Source organism: Nuphar pumila, chromosome 3 (assembly GCF_984573655.1).
Source record: "Nuphar pumila chromosome 3, dmNupPumi1.hap1.1, whole genome shotgun sequence".
NCBI lineage: Eukaryota > Viridiplantae > Streptophyta > Magnoliopsida > Nymphaeales > Nymphaeaceae > Nuphar > Nuphar pumila.
In genome coordinates, this window is record NC_143251.1 from 39,836,283 (window position 1) to 39,861,395 (window position 25,113).

Here is a 25,113-nt window from a genome sequence, read left to right on the forward strand (position 1 = left end):
GCTTGATTTAAAGTTTTTGCCCTTATAGGAGAAGGGTTTGGGGGCTCTTCCCAACGTGGATAGCATCGTTCAACTTGATTCGTTGTGAGGCCTGATTTAGAGCTTTTACTCTAACAGGAGGGGGGTTTGGGGGCTCCTCCCAGCGTGGGTAGCATCGTTCAACTTGATTCGTTGTATAGCCTGATTTAGAGTTTTTGCCCTTACAGGAGGGGGGTCTGGGGGCTCCCCCCGACATGGGTCTCGGGTGTCGTGGTGAGAAAGACATATTTGTTTCAAGCAAGGTTGAAAGAAATCAATGGAAAATCCAACAAGAAGCATGCTAGAATCAAGATGTGGATGTCAAGCGAGAATGGTGTTATGCAACTCAAATAACACAAAATAATAGAGATCTGGTTTTTAGTTAAAATGGGAAATGAAATGACAATACAAATCGCTGAAAATTTACATGAATAAACTAGACTCAATAACAAAGACACCACTTTTTACGGATTTGGAATATGACCTCCAGTTAGGGAGATATGACCCTGACAAGTTGGTCCTAATTCGGGTAGCGATTTACAGCGATTTGCTTACTGAATAACAGTACAAATCGCTATAGTGATTTGCAGAAAACACTACAAATCGCTATAGTGAGATCCAACAATACTATAAATCGCTGTGGAGCTCGTTGGAGACCCAAAAACACTATAAATCGCTATAGTGATTTGCGAAAGACACTACAAATCGCTGTTGAAAAGTCGGATAACACTATAAATTGTTGTGGGGCTCGTTGGAGACCTAAAAATACTACAAATCGTTGTAGAAAAGCCTGACAATACTATAAATCGCTGTTGGAAGGCCCCAAAAAAATTTGGTCCGGAGGGCGTCGCCCCCCGAGCCCCCCTGGACCCCCGCCCGCTGTCCGCGCAGCGGGATCCGTGCCAAGGGGAAGCCCCCGGACCCCCCTCTTGTAAGGGCAAAAACTCTAAATCAGACTCCACAACTCATCAAGTTGAACGATGTTACAGTCAGTGTGCAGGTCAATCAGTGTTTGATGGAGCAATGTAGAATCGTCTGTTGGATGTGCACAAAAGTAGAGAGAGAAGGGAGAGAGAGTGAGAGGGTTGATGTTCATGGCCTTCTCCAGGGGAAACTCTTTGCCTCCCTTGATTTCTTCTCTAGAGAGAGAGAGAGGGTTTTACAGTGTTTTACGGAAAAGAAAGAAAAAGATGACGATGAAAAGTTCAAACAGACATTTTTGATGGCTCAGGTTTGTTTCGTCGGATGACCATTGAATCGCCGGCTCACCATCGGATCGTCGGCTCACCATCGTTTCACCGGATCACCATTGGCGAAACGATTAAGGTTCGTTTCACTGTGTAGACTTTGAAGAGTCAACATCATCCTCGACTTTTTGGATGGAGGACATGTTTGTCCTTTTTTTGAACTGTTTGTTTCTTCTTTTTTGAATGAAGGGTATTTTTGTCATTTTCTCAAACCATCGCTTTATGAGAATAATAACAAGAAAGGGTACTTAAGTCTTTGCAACCACACTAGACTCCAATGCTAAGTGATGTCAACATACACGAGAATACGAGCCCCATGTGCTTGTATACGTGGTGCTCATTCAAACCCCCGAACACAGACATGGGATTCAGTGAATCATCGGGGGAGAACATACACCCCCCCCGACAAAGAGGCAGCTTTTAAACAATAAAAAGAAACTAAGAGAGAATGGCAGCCAGTTTGTCATTACGCACACAGAAAAGTAGCTGACTAAGGCTCTTTATACAGGAGAGGGATGCTCAACTTCTTGTGTATAGGACTATTTTTGCTGGTGCAATGAACCGATTTCAAAGCATTTCCTTTTGTAGGTAAGAGACTACAAGTAATATAATTTTTGCTTTTCAATGAACCGATTATATGGTATTCTCCAGTGGGCAGGAGGGACCAAAGGATTATTTGAAAGCAAGCCTCTGAGTCCCGACCAACGTTGCATACTGACCATTCAGAGAAAGCAGCTCCGAATGAGTTCCTAGTTCAGCAATCTTCCCACCGACACATACAGCAATCTGGTCAGCATTCTGCACTGTGCTTAGCCTATGAGCAATCACCAGTGTTGTCCTTCCCTTCATTAGATGGTTAAGAGCTTCCTGGACAAGTCGCTCGCTTACAGCATCTAGAGCACTAGTTGCCTTAAATAATAAGCAACAAGCAAGTCAGAGAACAATAGGTGGGGCAGGGAAGAATTGGAAAAAGTTGCAGATTGGAAAATAAATAATAGCCAAGACCTGTACCTCATCAAGTATTAGAATGGGAGCATTTTTAAGAACCGCTCGGGCAATTGCAATTCTCTGCAATATGTAACAGTTAGTGCTCCTAGTGTTCACTGTTCAGATACTCGATTCATCCTTCTTTAAACACAAATTTTTAACTACCTGTCTCTGACCTCCACTTAGCAAGCTTCCACGCTCACCAACAAGAGTGTCATAACCCTGAACCAAAACAAAGCACAAGAATGAAAAATGAAAAGTGAGAAACAATAAGGAATTCAAGATTACAACCCCCAAAGGAATCAAGAACTTGAAGTGCCACAATCAATAACATGACCAACCTGTGGAAGAGAGATTATGAATTCATGAGCATTTGCAGCCTTTGCGGCTTTCACAACATCCTCCTTGGAAACATTCTCATCAGGTCGACCATATGCAATATTTTCTCCAACTGAAACTGAGAACAAGACCGGCTCCTACAGCAAACCAAATTAGAAAAGAATATTTCAAGTAGATATATATGAACATCAATGTATCTTGGACCCATGAAGTCCTCTATCAATTATAATGAGCTCATAATAGCAAAACCTTTTCGGAAAGATAACAGCAATCTTTTATATTGCAACTATGGTAACTACAGAACTATTCATAAATCAATACTTTGGCCAAGATAAATGTATTAAAAAGATTAAAATTACTGTGCATTATAGATAGGTTGATCAGACAATGTCATGTTTGCAATTGAATGACAAAATCAACACATATGAAGAGTGGACGGAAAACATTCATTTTTACTGTTTGACAGTATATTACACTGTTTTGCTAACTATAGTGTTGTAAGCCATACTATGTATAGACTTCATATCTTATCAGAGGTAACTTGATCATGTCAATTATGGCATTGTGTTTTCCACCACCAATGTTCTCTTTCAAGTGTCTCACCCATTCAACAGGAAAGCTCTCTTTTTAACTTCCACTAACAAATATGTCTCATTGTTATGCATAATAACATAAACATGCATAGTCAAGTATAGACCTGATTCACGATGGAGACAACCCTAGCCCATTCACTCTTATCGAATGTTCGGACATCTTCACCTGCTACTATAATTCGACCTTTGACTGGCTGAAAAGACAAACAATTATTTTAAGTTACTTAAGAAACAAGTGTCTTCTAAGCACACAGTTTGGTGGATTAAGAGATAAAAATTGCACCTCATAAAAACGCGCCAATAGTTGTACAATTGTGCTTTTTCCAGCCCCACTAGGACCAACCAGAGCTGTCACTGTTCCACACCTCAATGATAAGTTCAACCCATTCAAGACTCCCACATCAGATCTCAATGGGTAAGAGAAATATACATCTGTCAGTGCAAAAAGGAAAATGAATTAGATGGCATTGGCTTAGTCAAAGTAAACCTAGTATGATATTAATACTATAGGTCAGAGAAAAACTATTTTGCATCAAATACAGGTTCAACAATTTGGTTAAAGAAAACTGCTATTCTAGTTGAAGGAGGTCATGCACAAGCTGGAAAGATTTTTCAGATGCGATGGAAACTAGGAAAAGAATGTTGAACCAAATTATCTTTGAAGTAGTTCATCCCAACAAAAGTCCTCTGTTTTCTAGCTTGGTGGTATAATTGGTCAGATAGAAATCAAATGATGTTCTATAAGACAGCCAATGCTCCTGTTACAATTCATCAAAGCATCCAAAGCTCCATACAACTCTTTGTTCAAGAGAAATGGAAAAAACATGCTTAAAGTGGATCAGTTCTTTGAGGATAGAATCTTTTAAACGTATAAATTCTACCCTTTAATTGCTGTCTTATTTAAGACACTTATTTTGGAGTGATTTCTAGTCGCCTTTGTATCTTTTTATTTTAGATGGTGCTCACACACAAACACAGAGTTGTACCCCCATACCCATAATTTTAGATATTTTTGTCGTTACCCTTCACCTTCATACCTGTAACTATGTGACATAAACTGTCAAAGGGGGTGGGGTGGGGGTACTTGCATGGCAGCAAGGGGAGCAAAGCAGGGCAAGTGTATATACATTAAACTGAAAAGTCCCAAATATCATAGCAAAATTTTTGGCAAGAAGAGCAATTGCCCTCTCCCACTCCATTTGGCTCTGCCCATCAACATCAACATTAAAAAGCAAACACAAAGCAAAAGCACTATTCCAGACCCTATGAAGGTAAACTCTTGCATACCTTCAAGACATATGTCACCAGACCATGCCATATTACAACCATCGCTGTTTGATTTCAGGACTGACATAAAATGCATGTCTGGTGACTGAATTTGCTCAACAGAACCGCCCTTGTAGAGGAGATGAATATTTTCAGTATCTGAACTCCTTCCCTGGATATCTCTTTCTAAGCCATAAGCTAGTGATTCATCTATTTCCTTTCCAGATAAAACAGAATTAATCCTCTCAACAGCTGCAAAAGTTCCACGAAGATCACCAAGTGTGTTTACACCACCTTGAACCTGATACATTTTATAAAAATCAGATGGGAGGTACACAATCAGGTTCTTAACTGGAACATAAGTAAAGATGATCCAAGTGAACTATAAGGCAAGATGCCAAAAGGCCTTACAGCAAAAGTCAAAGTGAATGTGTAACCAATAAAAGATGCCATTGTTCCAACAGAGAGTTCGCCCTGCAATGAGAAATATTGATCATTTATAGGCATCACAACTAGTTTGAGAAGTTCTGCAATCCAACGCAAAGACAAACAACAGGGATTTGCAAGCTCGGACTGTGGAACATTGTGAAGCTTCAAAACAATGTCCAAACATCACAAAGCATAGAACTGGTTAATTTGGTATGCTTCAAGCACAAGTGGAATTTGTCATCATACTTCAAACACTTGGCAATTGGCATGTTTTGATCTGAAGCATGAAATGCATTGTGATGCTTCAAAATAATGCAACACTGAAAGTAAAACTGCAGAACAAATTAAATGAATTATGCAACATACTGCATGATATGGGCCTGAACTCTGAGCCGTTTGCATCACTACCAACAACACCAGGTTTGCATCAGTATGAACAACACCCACAACATGTGCACACACACACACACATATGCAAACACGTGCACATGATACTGCAAAAACATAACTTCATTAATGTAGTGAAGGAGACAGTACAAGTCCCATAGTAAACTATTTGAAAATTTACCATGTACAATATACTAAGTGTGTAAATGGCAGAATGCAGAGGTACCAGTGCAGGCACAAGCGTGCTTTCCATTTCGAAGTGCACATGTTACATAGACAGCATATTAGTTACCATAAAAATGAAGTATCAGAATAAATACCACGTCTTGAGGGTGTAGACATAATGAACCAAAATACTACAGCCCAATTTCAAAAGTTAATCAAAGCCGACTGGAAAAGGGGGGGTTTCATATTTTTTAAGAAAAGTTATTGATAAACTTATCAGCAAAAAGTTACAGCAAACCTAAGAGAACCATGAAAAGCAGAGAGGGGAATATAGTTCCCACTAAATAAGTACTAGTTCATTTAGTCCAACAACAACAACAACAACTACGCCTTCATCCCAAAACAATTGGGGTCGGCGATATGAACCAAAAAAGAAAATCATTCTGGGTCTTCCACATGAATCCTTCTCCTCCAATCATTTCTATCCAATGCCATGTCCTCGGTGAGGTTCAAAGCATTCATATCCGTTCCTATCACCTCCATCCATGTCTTCCTAGGCCTACCCTGACCTCTTTTACTAGTTCATTTAGTCCATAACATAAAATTCAAGCACCAAGGCAATCCTTGCAAACAATCAGAAGCGAAAACATTTAAATGAGCACAATCTGAAAAATAATTCTAATAATAGCACTCCAAAAGAAAACAACTCTTGGAAAATGAGAATGGACAAACAAAAAGTCGGTTCATGACTTGGTGACTGACCCATGGGCAGAAAAATACGCCATCCAGTTCATAGATTGATCTATCATAAGTGCTAGTGAAAAGTCAAACAGGGTATAGAACAACAATATCAAGGCCAGTGCTGTGTTACACAGAAACTTACCGCCTTCACTTTGCTTCCACCAAGAAAATACAAAGCCATCAATGAGATGTAGACCATTATTCTAGTTAGTGATTCATTTGCAGATTTCAAAGTTCCAAGTTTCATCCCACTGGCTTGATATGCAAGAATCTGGACCGATTTTCGCAGAACACATTGAGCAGCAAGATTAATCTTTAATAAAGTACTCACAAAGTTATATGAACCAGACTGAGACATTCCCAATGCAAGAAATTCAGATTCACAAATGTCTAAAAGCCACCTGATTAGCAAAGACTGACATTTGTCGTTTTTCACCACCAAAAGATCTCACCTGTGCACAATAAAAAATGGCATATATATTAGACAAGCATTTTGAAGAACTAATCCAGTACAATAGGTGATTCTCACCACACAAAAAGTGCATAGTTCAAAATGCATTATACAGTAGTGATCCCAAAAATAGATTCATTAGAGGTGGGCACTCAATTTCTTTTTGGGTGATACACACATGCACGTGTGCATGCAAACACACACATCAAATCACACATTGTACAGTCATAAGTTTGCAAGTTCACTTACACGCATGCACATATAAAGACATGCACGAGTACCATTAGCTAGAATAAGCTTTCAAAGTGTATTCACTATTAGCTAAGCACAAAATCAAATTCTTTGCAATGAAAGGCACCATTTCTGATTATTATAAAAAACTTAGCACCAAGCATTTAGGCTTCCATCTTCTGCAGGCGGTAATTTCTTGCAGTCAAAAATTTATTTTAACTTTTGAAGAAGGGTGGCTATCATCATCCCAGTAAAGGGTTGGCTCAAGCTAACTCATTTAATAAATATATATATATATATATATATATATATATATGTGTGTGTGTGTGTGTGTGTGTGTGTGTGTGTGTGTGTGTGTGTGTGTGTGTGTGTGTGTGTGTGTGTATAATATGCATTGCAGCTTAATAGAATAAGTATTATGTTTTAAGTTTCCTTTCTAATGGTTTAATTTAAATCTAGGGTTCTTTCTGGTGGTTTGTATGTAAGCTTGCGCGAGAAGGTTCAGAAATCCAATTCCTTTGTATCTGGTGTTCTTCCTATACCAATCTTGTACAATGCTCGAGCTCAGTTCAAGCTTTGCTCAGTTGACTATGAAGCTAGTCTTTAATGAACTTAGTCTTAGCTTGGCCTGGTTAATAATGAACCTGCTCTGGAAATAGGATGCCAAGATTTGTCTTTCAACCTTAAAAATTGATAATGAAAAGATGGCTATCAGAATTGAACCAATGAACATTCAACTACATATAGATGATATAAACCTAAGTGGACTTGCCTCAAACAGCAAAATATTACGTGTGCCCTCAGTCCTTTAACCTAAAACCTAATAAAGAAAAACTGGATACTACTTGGACTCAATGGTTATTCTATTCCTTTTTAATGAAATTCAGTTGTTAATATAAGAATTTTACTGAAAACTTCAGTTGTATGAATCACAACGCAGTATGAAAATTGGAATCAAGAAGTGGTCATTTCAAATTTTAGAGGATTCAAAAAGCAGGGAGTAGAAAATGGTATGAGGAATCATTTAGGAGGCAATATGTGAAACTGTATGAGCCAGTGTTGTGAAAAGATTTGAAGCGTAGCGAAGCGCTCCACCAAAAACTGAAGCGAGGCGTAAAGCGTAAGCCTCAATTTTTTTTGAAAACTAAAAAAACTTTAAAAAGTATCTAACAATACAAATAAATAAAAGAATCAACATATATTACACAGAAAAGTGATCAGATCACATCTGTATAACACTTCGAACTTGAAACCATAAGCACGTAGCATGGCATTGCAATTAAAATTCTAGATGATAAAAAAGAAACATGATAAAATTCCCGGTCTCAATACTAAACAGAACCCACAACCTAAACCATGCCAGAGAAAGCTTGAAGAGAATATAAACACCAGTACTTTTTTTCTTTTCAAAGGCAATATAAAGTATAAATCATAGTTAGTAGCTGATAACAGGGAATTCGGATGCCCAATATTTCATAGGCCTATAGAATCAAGGAACTGATATCACAAAATAACACTGATAACAGGGAATTCAGATGCCCAATATTTGATAGGCCTATAGAATCAAGGAATTCAGATATGACACTTGTGGACAGCACTCAAAACACAACAGCAAAAAAATTGTTGAACATCAAATTCTGCTAGAAAATTTGTTGAACATCAAGTAGTTACGACTGAACTCTTTGTGTTGGCAGAAACCACAAAAAAACATGGCTAACATAAAAATAAACGGCTAATTGTACCTGTCGGCAGAGAGAGAGAGAGAGAGAGAGAGAGAGAGAGAGAGAGAGAGAGAGAGAGAGAGAGAGAGAGTGAGAGTCGAGATGCAGATGGAGGGTTGAGATGCAGAGAGAGGGAGATTGAGGTGCGAGAGAGAGAGGGTCGAGATGCAGAGAGTGAGAGGCGAGAAAGAGGGAGAGTCGAGATTCAGGGAGAGAGAGGGGGAGGCGAGAGAGGGAGAGGCGAGAGAGGGAGAGGGAGAGGGAGAGGGAGAGGGAGAGGGAGTGAGAGTGAGAGGCGAGAGAGGGAGAGTCGAGATGCAAAGAGAGAGGCGAGAGAGGGGGTCGGGCCCCCAAATTTGGGTCAAATGGGGGTCAAAGTTTGAGGTGCGAGTTAGGCTTTGACCCTCATTTGACCTGAAACGTTTGAGGAGCGTGCCTCGCCCTGAGGCATGTGCCTCAGGGCTGTTGCTCTATTTTGATGCGCCTCAAGGCACAAGGGCCACACCTTGGGGTGAGGCATGCTTTTTGCGCCTTGAAACACGTTTTTAACAACATTGGTATGAGCATAAGAATCAAAATTCTTGAAAAACTCAAGATTCCTAAGGGAATAGTGATTTCTGACTATAGGACTTGTGATTCCTGAGGGATAAGGGACACTAAGTCATGGGAATTGGGATTCCCATGTCATCAGAATTGGGATTCTCAGTCAAGGAATCAGGATTCCAGTCATGGGAATCGGGATTCCCATGTCATGAAAATCGGGATTCCTAAGGGATTCCATTTCCCGCTTCCTGAGATTTGCAATTCCCATGTAGTGAAAGTGATTCCAGTAACTAGGATTGAGACAATTCAAGAATAACTGTCCATCTAATGAACTTTTCTCATTCCAAGGATGAAGCTAAGATTTGAACTGTTTTTGTTCAACTTACAGTTCGAATAGCTGAAAATGTTTCAGTTGCACAGTCAGAGATACAGGCTTGGGCCATCCCATGAGATTTGAATACAGGTACAGTTGACCGTTTATAAACAGCTGTGAGAACAAGAAACAACACAAAATCAGGCCAACTTCAAGGCTGAAACAAAATCCTATAAATATAGATGAAGAAGCATCCTATATTTGTGGAGACAACACACGCAAAATATTTTCAGAAACATTTCATCTGCACATGTACCTATTGGTGCAGGAAATGAATACATGTTTTGGCAGGAAATGTAATCAAGCAAACCAAGTAGCCATACTAAAAGAACACTTTATTAAGCAATGATGACAAAATAAATGCACTGCAGTGCCAAGCAAAAAATGCATGGAAAGAACCATGTAGCACCCATTTCCACCAGAAACTATGAAATTTGACAAAATAGTCTGATAAGCACATGATTGAGCAGTACTAGGACATCAAAGAATTTCAAAATGAAGGTTCAATGCTTCAAGAACATGCAGTTCCAGCTTCTTACAAACTTACAATTGTATAGCAGTAATTTTTTACTCATCTCATAGAGGCTACAATAAATTACGACTTTTATAAGCTAGGTCTAATACAAGTTCTTACCCACAAGGATGGACACTGAAAGCATCAACAAGCCCAGGACTGGAGCAAGCTGGGTTGATAACGAGAAAAGTATACATATTGTTCCAGCAATCTGCATGAAAAAAAAGAATGACACCACGAAACAGGTAAAAATGAAACAAGCTTCCACAGGCAAATTCATATAAGAATAAGGAGAGCGCATGCGCGGTCAGAGGGAAAGCACTGAAATAACTCATAGTAGAGAATGGAAATTATAGAATAAAGCCAACAATGAATCTTTATAGCATGATCAATGACCTGAATGTAGGTATGTCATATAAGCAAGGATAAATGTCCAAACTTGCTATTAATTAACAGTAAAATCAGTCAGGCTTGTAAGAATTATAAATGATGAACTGATGATTAGTACTCATTAAACGGTAGGCAACATCAAGCTCACTTTTGTACAGTTAATAGTAGCTTGCCTCAGAAAAAGCCCTAAATCCACGATCCCTTGAAATGTTTTCACTCACAACATCTTTTAGAGAGCCCAAATCAGAAGTCAACAAACCTGTCAGCTCCCCAACCTGCAGAAGATCCACAAGCAGATTAGCAATGCTACTATGGCTACTCACCCCAAAGCCTTATGGTTGAAGTAGAGCAAACATTATGGTTAGTATTAGACATTAGGAACTCCATGAACAACCAGCTTGCTGAATGCAGGACTAAAATGAAAGTATGTCCACCATATCTTTGCATTGGTTTTTATTAAATTTGATCTTATCTATTATAATTTCACAAGCCAATCAGGGAAGCCCGACAAATTATCCCCATTATCAAGGTTACTCGAAAATAAATCTCGCAATCTGCTACTAGTTTATCAAACACACTGCAAGGCAGCAACTCCCAGAACGATAATCCCTAAAATGCCCCTGTTATGCTTATTTTCCAAGCCTCAGACTCTTTCTTGTATTTCAGCAACCTCGAGTGCAAAGAGTTTGAAGCGAGAATTCCAGATAGACTGGGGGGGCGCTTTACTATGGTATATCACTATATCTAGAAATGTGAGAATCTATCCTCTAAAAAGGGAAGCATCGAGTGAATAAATATCAGTAACCCTTCATTTGCCATCTATCCTGAAAATGGGACTATCCTTTTTAAATGGATTAAAATGTTGAAAAGGGAACATTTACAGCAAATCATACTAAATAAGGCTAATACAAAAATACCAAATAAAGTAAGTTATTTTCTCCTTTTTCCTTTCTCCTTACCCTGCTTCTAATTCCAACTTGAAATCCTCTTCAGCCAAACTATGAATCAATAATATGACTTGGAAATAGAACATTTACAGTAAACCATACTAAATAAGGCTAATACAAAAATACCAAATAAAGTAAGTTATTTTCTCCTTTCTCCTTATCCTGATTCTAATTCCAACTTGAAATCCTCTTCAGCCAAACTATGAATCAATAATATGACTTGGAAACAGAACATTTACAGTAAACCATACTAAGTAAGGCTAATACAAAAATACCAAATAAAGTAAGTTATTTTCTCCTTTCTCCTTACGCTGCTTCTAATTCCAACTTGAAATCCTCTTCAGCCAAACTATGAATCAATAATATGACTTGGAAACAGGTGTCACATTGCACAAGCAGCATCATGGTTGGTTCACATGTTGCAAATGGCCTTTCATGTTTTTATCCTTTTTTATACAACTCATATATGTGCAGTTTATCTTTTGTTATGAAATTGTAAAAATCAAAGTATTATATTTCAAGATCAAGCCTTTATAAGTTGCTGATTAGTGTGGCAAACATAAATATTCCCAAAGATAGATTTAGCCCATTGGTCTTGACAACTAGGTGCTCCAGATTTGGTAGAACATGGGATGGACAATGACAAAGGGTCACTCACGCTAAGAGTGTGTCTTACTGCTCAGATCTCAAACTTGGATTTGAGATCTAAAGATTAGAGATACTCATACATGTATCTATGGCCTGAGCCCAGCCCATACCCCAAAATCAGCCTACAGATATGTGAATTTCTATTGAAATATGAATCTCAGATTGCTGTTTTTGGGGGGTTCTGATATTCAGTGTTTATTTACCGTGTGGGTCCCACATAAAATTCAATACATGGAACTGAGACCCTAGGTAAACTGATTTAAGATTTGGAAGCAAGTTCTATTGTTTTTCACTTTCTTGGTTTTGGTGCTCCAATATTTTCAAATTTTTTTGTTAATGAACTCCCCATTCATGAGAAGAAACTACTATAAGAAACAAAAGAGCTTGATTTTGATGGTTGCCCTGTTGGGTTTAGAATCAGGGTGTGCACAGTGTGAGGGAGGAGAGAAAACTAGAGTGAAGAGGGAAAGGAGTTTTGATTGGTGAACGACCAGCTTTAAGGGGGATCACCTCGATATAGGTATCGATCTCACATGCAGAATGCAGGGGCTGGGTATATCTAGCCTCCCCTAAGTAGCCGGTTCTCAGTCTAGTCTTTTATAACACACGATGTGTGAATCCCATGAATTATGGGCCCACCACTATTTTAGTGGCTCAAATATCCCAACTCTATCGGGAATCCAATGAGTTGTTGGCCCACCACTCTTTGGGTAGCTCACATTTCAAGGGACCACTATTCTTGGGTCATTGGATCTCCTGGATCCAACATATGTACGTGTTATGGGTTCTATTTGTGAGACCCTATTGTTATACTGGATCCAATACCAAGATCCAACATCTCTCACTTGACCATATGGGGCGAACACCCATATTATATCATAAATGATGCATCATGTATTACATATAACACTTCATGACAAAACATGCACCAAATAAACCTGCACAATTCCTTGGTTTATATCAATATTTAAATATGATATTTTTCTCACATGTTATGGGTTATTTTCCACATAATCATGTGAACTTTTTCATCATTTATTTTCAAGTACGAGATTTTCACATATGCTATGGGTTATTTCCCACATAGCTATGCACTTTCTTTCATTTTCAAGTATGATGTTTTTCACACATGCTATGAGTTATTTCTCACATAGTCATTTGTCTTTCCATCATCATATGAACCATAATTCATTCCACATAATATGGATTTAGTCATGAAATCATCCTTTAATACACTCATTTCGCATAACTACATGAGTGTCTTATCATGTCATAATTTAAATTATAAACCTTAATGTGAAATATCATATTCAAACAAACACATCATATTGGGGTCTCACTTTCTTAGTTAGTCATGGAGTTCTTATGTCTCTTTCATAACGATACCATTGGACATCATCATGTCAACATACACGCTAGTGAAGTACTATGGATATGGATTTTCACAACTTATGAATTTATAATAAAATATGATTTGTCAAACATAGTAAATAGTCTCACTTTTCAAAACTTTGCCATAGTTAATACTCCCATTGTTCATATGCATCATCACATATAACATGTTTAAATTCTCATCATGTCAACCATCATCAGATCTTTTTGGATCGATATATATATATATCCAGATCCAAATAATCATAAATATTACTAAAAGCAAGAATAACACCGTGTTGCATACCATGCATAAGCTTCTAACATATGAAAAATATTCCTTCATGCATTCATAAAACAAACCATATGATGATTATTTATCATCATATGCAAATAAAATATATCCACATATGCAAATAAAATATATTCACATGCATGTGTAAAATTATAGTTAAGCTCTCACTTTTGCAATACATTGCATTTAAAGTTTTAAACAATACGTGCATTAAGTCATCACAAACTAGAAGTGATATGCACAAGTATTAAAACTTAAGTCCTTATATCGAAAACCAATTTGGATATACAGCAAATCCATATCCAATAGGAGTCATCTATTTCATATCCCATTACCAAATTTTGATATGCCAAACATGATAAGCCCATTCATTTTTTAAGGCTTTAAACATATCAAATATGATAATAAGTACTCAAACCATGCCAACGTATAAATTCAGATCCATTAACATATCAAAACAAAACAACTATATCCAAATCCATTGGATTATATGAGTCCATATCCACAACCGGCTTGAGATGTTATCATTAAGTCCAAAACGATCAATACAAAAAAAATAGATCTCATGCAAGTTTAAGCAAAACATAGGTCACATAAAATCCAACTATTCAGACCCATCATATAACCATTAATCAAATGTTAAATCAAGTGGTTCCAAAACATGAATCATCCATAAAGCATACCCAACAAGATATTCATGAATCTCATTATTAAGATCACCAAAACAAGTCATTCAGAATAGGCTCAATATCAAGCACAAAGCTATGCTATTTTATGGATTCAAACTGATTATATATCAAATTCATTTATATGTTTAATCACCATAGGGCATCCGGATTTAAATATAATCTAAATTCATAACTTTATGTTCCAAATTCAAATGGATCCACACCACACATCCAACATTATACTTATCTGGATTTACTTAGGTCAAACCAAGACTCATACAAAATAATATTATTAGGTTCAAATATCCGACTTGATACTATCGAGATCCACCATAAACTCTAGATCAAATCTGAATTCATACAACATATCCGACATTATACTTTTATGAATTCATCACTAGATCCATTGTAACGACCCCAATTCACACCCCTTGAAAATGCAGATTTTTTTTTAAACCCTTGCGGAAATCTTTCCAGAAACCCGGGGCCTTTATAGTTCCACTCCCAATTGGATAAAACAACCAATCACAATAAAGCTTACACTTATCATCCCTACCAAACCAAACATTTACTAAATAATAAATGATAAGTCTCGAGACAATTGCATAATTGAAATTCAAAGTGCATAGAGAACCAAATGTAAAAGAAAAATAAAAAAGACTGAGTCACGTTGTCTCTCTGTGAACTGTCTAGCAAAAACGTGACACCTGTAGCTCTCTTAGAGGCTAGTCTCTTCACTGATCTCATGCGGCTGCGAAAAACCACAAAAAGATGATGTCAGAAATCCGAAGAATTCTGCGTACGAATCCTTCTAATGAAATAAATGAGCATAAAGAACATATGTAAGATTCCATGCAATAATTCAGAGGAATGCAATTATGACAATTACATAATTCAAGTAAGCATTCATGTAATAGGGAACATTTATTAAGCATGAAAGAACATATAAGCAATAGCAGAAATCACAATTTAAGCAATATAACCATATGACATGTATTAAGGAACAATAATATGAATTCACCAACATTTAACAATTAAGATAACATGTACAATGTGCGTGATCTAATGCATAGCAGGAATATTCATGATTTATATGCAATGCATGGATACTTTATTATCTTTCCATAAGATTTTTCTTTCCATATGCATGCCCTATTAAATGCATACAATTTAAGTTCCTCTTTTTAATTATCGTTGTCCGTGGATACACCAAACGGGTACAATTTTCCGAGGTTAAGTAGGGTTCTCAGAGTAACTTAGTACATAAGTTGTATTTTATTACTGGGTTCCAAACTTAGCCCTCAAACGAATCACCTTCGGAACATTAGACTTCCATATCTAATGTCGGGACACCAGGAACCCTCCACGCCCACAAGTGTCACTTTCTTGGTATACCAAAACAACAGTTGTGTCGAACACACCACCCCAAGTTCAAGTGGCGGACTCTCCCTAAAACCGTGACCAAGAGAAAGAACCTCAATATCGGGTTCAGGGGTCAAAGTAAAGAACACAGAGTTTTTGTATCCATGTAGTCCCTCAAAACCGAATCTCTAAGATTCTCATTCTTCCGGTGAAAGATCTCAGAACGTATATTATATTGTTCTTATTCATTATCTTTTTATTAAAAGTCAATTATTGAGTTTTGTAATTCAGCATGCAAAAGCAAAGGCAAAAGTTTGCATCTACCCCTGCGAGAACCATCACGGGACTCCCGCACGTGAAAACACATAGAACAGTACAATCAAAATGAATGTGATTTTTGCGATGCATTTAAAATATATAAAGAAAGAGCAAACCAACGCTCGAGGCCCACCAGGCCCACGATGATTCATTTTGAACATCAATGCATCGTATGCAAAAATCATAACAATATGCAATTTATGCAATGATACCAACATGATTCCAAATGCACATTCATTCATACCAATTTAACAATGTACATGAGCTACCACAGTCATATGCATGTATTCACCATCCATGTAAAGTTGCTTTCATGAAATCACTTAACACGCATTCATTCATTCATGATTCATAAGTACATGAGAACATTTATGCAAGATTGTACATGATAAACACACATCAATTTCATGTAAGCACATGCACTTGAAACCAATCCATAAATACACGATAATTAAACATGTCTCATAATTGTGGGCACATGAAACTTTTCATTCATAACATGTGTTAACATCCACACACATGAACATAACCCGGATCTAGAAATTGAATTTCAGGGCTGCACACATTCATATCATGTATGCACCTATACCAAAACAAACTTTGCAATAACATGTTAACAAACATGAATTCATATCTAACATGCTAAAATCAAACTAAAGCATAAGAAAAATTTCCTTCATCAGATTAAGTTCACCGTACTTTAGCAAAAATCTGGAAAATAATCACATGGCTGGGCACATTCTTTTTAAGTGTACACAAGCACTAGGAATTACTTGAAATAGTATATTGTTAATGCGTATCGTATCAATTCCGTGCATATGAAACCAAACCCCACTCTTTTATACACAACAAGCCAGCTTTGGCTTAATTAACAAGTCTTGAAATAAATTTAAAAAGCATAACTGAATACCCACTTTTTTTTTTAAGACCCAAACAGGCAGATTCGAACATGCTCACATTCACGTATGATCGTAAACAAATCAAATCATGTGCGTGTTCAAAAGAATCTAACATGAACATTAAGCCTATTTGTGTATACTTATTCAACAATACATATATATTCAATGGTTTCAATAAGTACACCATTACACATATATTTTCTAAAAACATATGTATACAACATTATTTCAAATGCATGCTTTTACGCAGCCCATATCAAAACCCTCCGTTGGAAATCGATAATAGGTAAAGGGCTCCTAAAAGAACCCCTCCCATCAATAATAAATTTTGTGTTATACTAGTATAGAATTTCTATTTCGTAAAAAGGGTGAAGTATAAAAAAAACACAACCATGGAGGACGATCCATGGGTCATCCTCCATGGGATCTTTAAGAACACATACTCTACACATTTTTCCCATGGATTTCTCAACCAAAATATTACATGAAATCAAACCGGCATTCAATTTCTCACTTGAAATCAAAAGAGAAGACCCGTACCTTTGATAAAAATAAAAAAATAGAGAAGAATTGTAACGCCCCAAAATCGTGGACTTGAAACCTTTTATGAAAAAGGTTGAAAGCTTTGAAATCAATCATTTATCAGAGTTTTAAAACAGAAGTTCAGCGGAAGATCAGGTTCAAAACAACAAGTCCCTAGACCTTGGGCACATTACGACCAAAAGCAGATTCCCCCTTACAAACCGATTTGCAGTTCAAATAGATATTTTATTGAAATTAAAATAAGAACCACATTTTGGTAATACAGTTTTAGAAATGCAGAGTTATAATCAAAAGAGATGCTTTCAAAGAAACCTTATACCGCATCCATCAAAAGAGTTCCCAGGAGCGCAACGTCAGGAAAGGGCATTGCCTTGAATGCATCCCGTCATCATGCCATCGCAAGCTGTCTCAACTTGTTCACCACCTGCCCATGAAAATGGGTCAGTCACACAACAGACTAGTAGGGGTGCAAAGGACAAGAAAGAGCAGAAGCTGCAATAAGTAAGATAAACGCTAGCTCAAGCAGAAACAAGCAAGACTAGCAGATCTAACCAAATGTGTTGTGGAGTAAGCAAAGCTCTAGTAAAGCAAACAACTACACACAAGAGCAGGAAGGATCAAAGTGCTAAACAAATAATTATAGCAATCCCACATATATAATAGGTGAAGCGTAACTCACTCTATTCACTAGTCAAGCAAAGTAATTACATAAGACAGGTACTCATAACAACACTCGTAATACATATACAAGTACCATAGGATGGCTCAGTCCATCGACAAGCGATTACATTAATCGGGAGGCACAAGCTGTTGCATCACAAGCAATTCATAAGCTACACAAGATAAGCAATCAACTAGTATGAGAAGCTAGTTATTACTAAGCAAAGAACTGCGTAAGCAGTTTAACCAACAAGGGTAACGCCTCAACAGGCGTACCTAGTTCAGCGAATAGCATACCGAACTACCGAGCTAACAAGCAAGCAAGCAACGCATGTCACAACATGCATATCTCATGATCATGTGTATAAGTTATATCTTGTCTCATTACTGAGCAAGCCATTGTGGGTACGCACAAGGCAAAACGTAGAAACAGCCGAGATCGATTCGGGGGTCTATTATGCTATGTATTTTATTATATCCCGAATGACTGACTGAGTCCGCTTCCTAAGGGGACGGCCTGTGACCAAGAGAGTAAACCCCAAAGGCAAACAAAGGCCTAATGGATGCGCATCCGTACTTCTGCAGAAGTGGCCCAAAGGATTTCCCCTAACCTCCGATGACTGAGGAAGGTCGGATCTTTGCCCGAGATTGCCATATATGACTGTCCATCGGAGTTTTGTACCATCCATCCTCTCTCTTGATGAACCGTCCCGAATGAGCACGACGGAGGGTTTCTTTAACCGCCGTCTCATTCTCATGCTCTGGTCTTTCAACCCAATCTAGCATCTTGCTTGTGAAGGCGCATGATTATTATTTAGGTGAGTTATACGCGCCATTGCGCGTTCGAGGCAAGCACACAGTTCACATCCTACTCACCGCAGTATGCATCATAACTATTCACATATACAATCACGATGAAAAGGGGGGTCAATCATCAGTGAGCGTAGAAACATCACTCTTGTGATCTCAAACACATGCCATTGCATGTTCGAGGCAGACATAGGCCTCTCATCCTACTCATCGTAGTACGCAACGTACCTGTTCAAAAGTACAACCACGATAAGAGGGGTATGGATCTCTCGCAGGAAATCCCAATGCTTCTACTTTATAGAAACCCGCAGTGAACTCATTCAGTTCCAACTGATCGTGCTCGAATCCTATAGACAATCGCGAGCAATCTGCCTATAAGGCGAAAATCAATAGGATTAGCTTAATGTGTCAATACACGTTTAGAGGTTACTGTAGACCTCTCGTTCTGCTCTCGTAGCCCAAACATATCGTATGTGACTAAGGGTACAAGTACAAGAGGAGGAACATGGATCCTTCGTAAAAGATCCAACAATACCTTCACAAAGGAAGGCACTACAATCATGGTTGAACCAGAAAGCCTAGAAACTAGGTCTCGCATCAGAGGTGAGGTAACGCCGATCTAGTAATGGCGCAAGTACCTTGCTAGGATCTCTGCCCCATTCGTGCACATGATCCTAAACGAGGTTATCTAAGTCGTATCGAATAGGCAAACCAAGGTTGTAACACATCTATCCCAAATACATCAATTTGGGAGGTCTGACCGCTACCTCTGCTTTACAAGCTATACATCTTGAAAATAGGTTTGCACTTATGACGATGTCTTTTGAGAACTGAAGTGCATAAGTGTGTGTCGTGGCTTGTAAGCCAAGTGAGACAATATACACTATGCACTCAAAGTTGCACTCTGGGAGTGCAAGCTGACAAGAGGCAAACTCATGCACATACTAATACAAAGGCAAAACGAGGGACAAGACTCGGTGGGCGAAGCCGCACCGCGAGAGTAGAACGCTAAAGCTCCACACGAGGTATGAGATCATACCTCGATCATCATAACGCACAAGCAGGCAACTACGCAAGCGACTCGTGAGGTAAGAGATCCTATACTGACTACGCAAGTGTAAAGGACGACTCACGAGGCATAGGGTTGCACCTCGATAGATCAATAAGCGCAAGCAGGAAAAGGAGCATGCGACAGAGATAGGATACATACACGAACAAGGCATATGCACGAAACGCAACAACAAGGAAAAGACGAAAACATACAAGAGGTAAGTGCAAGAGCAAGCACGTCAGCACAGGAAAGTAAAATACGAAGAGTAAAGCAGAAGTAAAGCCATGGCGCATAAAGCGCGGGGCAACAAGTAAATACAGGAAGTAAAGTCAAGAACGTAAAGGAGGACCAGGACTTGCATCCTGGAGAACAGAACAGACATAAGCAAGTAAATGCCAAGGCGCAAAGCGCGAGGCAGCAGAAAAGTAAAGTGCGGAAAAGTAAAGAGGACAAGGATCGCGAAACCGCGTCCTTGAGTTAAAAGACATGGAATGTAAAGACTGGAATAGAAAGCCTAGGCACATATAGCGCGGCGGCGACAAAAAGGAAAGTGCAGGAAAGTAAAGAGGACAAGGATCGCGAAACCGCGTCCTTAAAGGTAAAGACATACGTATATATATTATACGTATACATATATCATCCTCTTTTAGTTATCTTTCTTATTTTAGCATTTATCAGTTCATTGTCCTTTCACGCAAGAATCCCCTACCTTAAGGGGTTGCGGGTCCTCGTACGCATGCAGCGTAGGCAAAGAAGAGCTCGAGCCACAAAGGGCGAGCTGGATCCACCGTTCAACCTGGAGAGCTTAGATCGTTAGCATATGCCAAAAATAAACAAGCAACAAGGCAGCAAGGCCTCCCTGCCTGCAGGAGGCAGATGCAGCAACTCTGCACCCTGCAGACAGGGGTGCCAGAGGCAGGGGCCTCAGCCCTGCTTGGCAACAACAGCAGAAGCAGGGAGCAGGAGCTCCCTGTCTGCCAGGCACAAAGAAAGGCAGGGGAGGGAGCAGAAGCTCCCTGCCACACCTGCCATAACAAGGCAGGGGGGAAAACACCCCCTGTCAGAACACGAAACAGGGGCGCAACCCCCTGCCGGCAGCAAGAACAAGGCAAGGGGGCAAAGCCCCTTGCCAGAAAACACAGAGATGCAGGGGGCAAGCCCCTGCTCGAAAACAAGAAAGCAGGGGGGCTTCGCCCCCTGCTGGCACAACGCAGGAGGCAGGGGGGCCTCGCCCCCTGCCTGCACAATGCAAGAGGCAGGGGGATAGAACCCCCTGCCAAGGAACAACAAAGAGTGCAGGGGGGCTTCGCCCCCTGCAGAGGAAAATAACTGAAGGCGGGGGGGGGGGGCTAACCCCCTGCCGGCAAGCAACACAAAGGCAGGGGGGCCCTCCCCCTACCGAGAACCAACAAGGGAGCAGGGGGGCTCGCCCCCTGCCAGAAAACAAATGCAGGGGGGAGCCTCGCCCCCTGCAGGCAAACACCAAAAAGGGACAGGGGGAGAGGAACCCCCTGTCAACAAAACAAATGGCAGGGGGAAGCGGAGCCCCCTGCCAATCCAATCAAGCGAGAAGAGACGGGGGGGGTGACAGGGCTCGATCGGTCCCTGCCGACACACCCCGAAAGCCCAAGGTGGTGGCAGGGACTCGGTCCCTGCCGACCCACCAGCAAAGAGGCAGGGGGGGTAACCCCCTGCCAAAACAAGCGACAGGGGGCTCAACCCCCCTGTCGACCCACAACAAACAGGAAGGAGTCACAGGGGGCGGAGCCCCCTGCCAAGAAGGGCCAACGATAGGGGGCTCAGCCCCCTGTCGACAAAAAACAAAGGGAGGCAGGGGGGTTTTAGCCCCCTGCCAACAAGAGGTGACGACAGGGGGCTCAGCCCCCCTGTCGATCAACCCAAAACAAAAGAGGAAGAGAGAGGAGTTATACCTCGAACGACCACGGCAACGGGAGAAGTCGCTGGTCGTCGGGGACGCTGGCTGCGAGTCGCCGGCGACAGAAAGGGGAGACAGCGAAGGGGCGGCCGACGCTGCCGGCTGCCGAAGACCACCCAGAGGGGAGATGCTGAGGGGAGACGAGTGGCGAATCGCCGACACTGGGCGACTGCAGGGCGGAACGCAGGTCATCGGCGGCTGAGGATGCCGGCTGCGAAACGTCGGCGACTGAAGGGGGAAAGAGGCCTCACGGGAGCAGAACAAGGGGGAGGCGATGATCGCCGGCGGCTGCAGCACCTAGGACGGCGGCCGTGGCTGACGGCGAGTCGTCGGTGTTCGAGGTAGCTGGTGGCTGAAGTGTGGTCGGTGGCCGCCGCAGTCGACAGCAGGTAGGGGGAGACCTGGAGCGAAGCTCGGGGGCCACTGGGTCGCCGGAACTCAGAGCGGAGGCGAAGAGGTGGCCGCAGGGAGGATCGTCGATCGTTGGGGAGGCGGCCTGACGGGAACGCTCGCCGGCGTCGCTGATCGCCGGCGGTAGCGTGAGGGGGGCGGTGCAGATGAGAGAGAAGGGGCGAGGGGTTTTGCCCCTCGCCCGAGACGCCTGTGACTTTTAAAGTCACAGGCTTCTCGAACGATCGAGAAGCCGGGTCCGAGTTCGGGCTCGGGTCCAGCTCGAATCCGGGTCCGAAACGGCGGACCGACCGTGACACGTGTCCGACACGTGCAGAGCATGTGTCCGACACGGATTTTTTTTTCTCCATGGTCTTTACAAGAATGATGGTAGAACAAGGGTTGTTGGAGAAGAGGAACCCTCTCTCTCTCTCTCTCTCTCTCTCTCTCTCTCTCTCTTCCAATGAACACAGAGAGAGAGGGGAGGTGCGGCAGGGGGGCGACATCCTCTTGCCGGCCTCTCAGCGTACACAAAGAGAAGAGGGGAGAAGGAGAGTGTACCTGGAAGGGGGTCGGCGTCATGCAAGGTTGCCGTCAACGTCCGGCGATCGTCGAGGTACGCCGGACGGGAGGAAGCGAGTGAGAGGTGGGTGTCTGGCTCGCTGGGGTTTGCAGAGAGGGGAGGCCACCGGAAGTGAGAGCAGGGAGGGCGCAGGTTGAGAGCCCTCCCTCCCCTCTGCACGATTATTAAAGGGCACGGAGGGGGGAGATTCGGGAAACCCTCAAAGGGTTTCTCTTTTCAATCGAGGGGGAAAGGGGCACAGAGGGTTTAAAAGACCCTCGCCCCTACGTCGCATTCGTATAACCCTAATGGGTATTATGGATTCGGGTCAGATCTGACCCGGGTCCAAGTTTTTTTTTTTTGAATCACATGGGTCTTACATCCATCCAATAAGAGGACCAAATAAAGAACTATCCAAATTATACATGGTTCCACATAACCAAGTTAAATAAACTTAATGCCATTACACTAATTTGGAACCACAATAGATCCACATAACCAAACAAGCATATCCATAAGCACATGCAATGCAATCATATAAAACGTTCTCAGATCTCATATGGATCCAACTCACATGTATCACGTACAAATTTCATTCGAACCATAATTAGGTATATATCATGCCACAAGTTTTGAGTCATAAACAATTTTAAAACTGGATCTCAATCCTTTGATGAGTTATTTTACTCAACACCCAAATAACCTCAAAACTCATAACATGACCCATTCAAGTATGATAATAGTGCAAACATGTTCACTCGTGTTTTCTAGATAAAAAAACATTCAACTAGATCTATTCAGGTTTAAACAAGTCTAATATTAATCCAAGCATCAGATCCAATATTGATCTAAACATCAGATCTAAAAAAAATCAGATCCAATCCAACTTAACAAATCCATATATTAATATGAACCAAAACATGAATAACTCATAAAATATATAAAAATCAATCTCCAATTACACAAAGTATTTCAGGATTCAATATAGATGCATGCTAAAAATCCAACCTCTCCCCGACCAAGATAGAGATCTAATCCAGATTATAACTGGATCCAAGAAACAAAACAAATCATGAGTTTTTTTATCATAAAAAATGTAATATATCTAAATTCTATGGAATCCTTAGCAGAATATCAAACTCATGAAAACAATTCATGATCCAAATAATAGATCCAAACGTGTATGGGTAAAGCACTGGGAGGTATTCAGCAAACCAAAAATGCTTTTCTGCAAAATCAGAAAAGTCAAAAGGCAGTTCCAGGCAAAAACAACAAACCAGAACACTAGAACAAAATTTTCAGAACTTTCTAAGTTAAACAGAAAATTTCAAGTGGTTTTCTGTAATTTCAAAAAGTGCAAGAGTTGTTCTGAACAAAACAAAAACTGTAACTGTCTCAGGTATTTTCCAAAGAAAAAACATGTTTCAGAATTGTCCAGAAATAGAGGCCTCTGTTCTTTAAAACAGAGGGCACAGACGAAAAAACAGAAAAAGTGTAGGGGCAAATCTGTAATGTAACTTTAACAAAGACGAATTAATAAAGGACATGGATAGAATCGTAATTTCAATAAGAAACGTATAAAACTAAAAAAATCGAGTTTCTTGATTCTTCCAAACTCTAACCCCTAAATCCTTCTCTATTCCTCTTCTTCCGCCGTTGTGATTCTGGCACCATTTCCGGCAGGGTAGTAGCTTGGTGGAGGAGGCTCCTCCACCCCTAACTTCAACAACGTCCACTCGACGGAGAAGGGAGTTCTTATTTTGCCCTTGAGGCACGACAAAGAAGAGAGGGTTGCCCCGCCCTTAAGTAGGCGGATGTTGCCCCTGACGCTGGCAGGAAACATGGGGTTCTTCCTCTGCCCTTGACGCACTGCGACCACAACGGAGAAGAGAGGGTTGCTTCGCCCCTGAAGTAGGCGGATGCTGCTCTTGACGCTGGCAGGAAACCCAGGGTTCTTCCTCCACCCTGACGCACGACGACGACCCCCCGTCGGAGAAAAGGGGTTTCCTCCGCCTCCTCTGTCATATACAGCAGGGGTCGTCGGAGACCGACGACAAGAGTTTTTCCTCCCTCCTCTGATGCAAGCGCCATGGATCGCTGAAATCCGGTGACCTCCAGACAGAGGGGATTTTTCCTCCTCCTCTGATGCCAGCAGCAACCAAAAGCAGGAGGGTTTTCTCTGACCCTGACGCTAGCAGCGAAAGCTAGGGATAGACTCTCCCTCACCCTCAGAAAACACCGTCGACGAACAGAAAAAC

The 25,113-nt window shown here is 40.7% G+C and overlaps 1 protein-coding gene across 1 annotated transcript; it reads right to left on the bottom strand.

The window, feature by feature from the left end:
• Positions 1–1,704: 1,704 nt before the first annotated feature.
• LOC149842657 (ABC transporter B family member 28-like) lies at positions 1,705–24,946 on the bottom strand. The gene is made up of 15 exons (XM_090000713.1): positions 24,802–24,946; positions 24,478–24,656; positions 10,569–10,670; positions 10,126–10,216; positions 9,505–9,605; positions 6,574–6,624; positions 6,315–6,443; positions 4,862–4,924; positions 4,472–4,751; positions 3,468–3,616; positions 3,289–3,378; positions 2,594–2,728; positions 2,418–2,474; positions 2,277–2,333; positions 1,705–2,174 (listed from the first exon to the last, which is right to left on the bottom strand). Exons 1-15 carry the CDS (start codon positions 24,944–24,946, stop codon positions 1,938–1,940), a joined length of 1,866 nt encoding a protein of 621 aa, XP_089856839.1. The 3' UTR covers positions 1,705–1,937.
• Between the last annotated feature and the right edge of the window lie 167 nt (positions 24,947–25,113).

Coding starts and splice junctions, on each gene's coding strand:
- LOC149842657 (XM_090000713.1), bottom strand. CDS start 24,946: ATGGCGCTTGCATCAGAGGAGGGAGGAAAAACTCTTGTCGTCGGTCTC. Junction 6,444..6,573: donor TGTCAGTCTTTGCTAATCAG/GTGGCTTTTAGA, acceptor AAATCGGTCCAG/ATTCTTGCATATCAAGCCAG. Junction 3,379..3,467: donor TATTGGCGCGTTTTTATGAG/GTGCAATTTTTA, acceptor TTGTCTTTTCAG/CCAGTCAAAGGTCGAATTAT.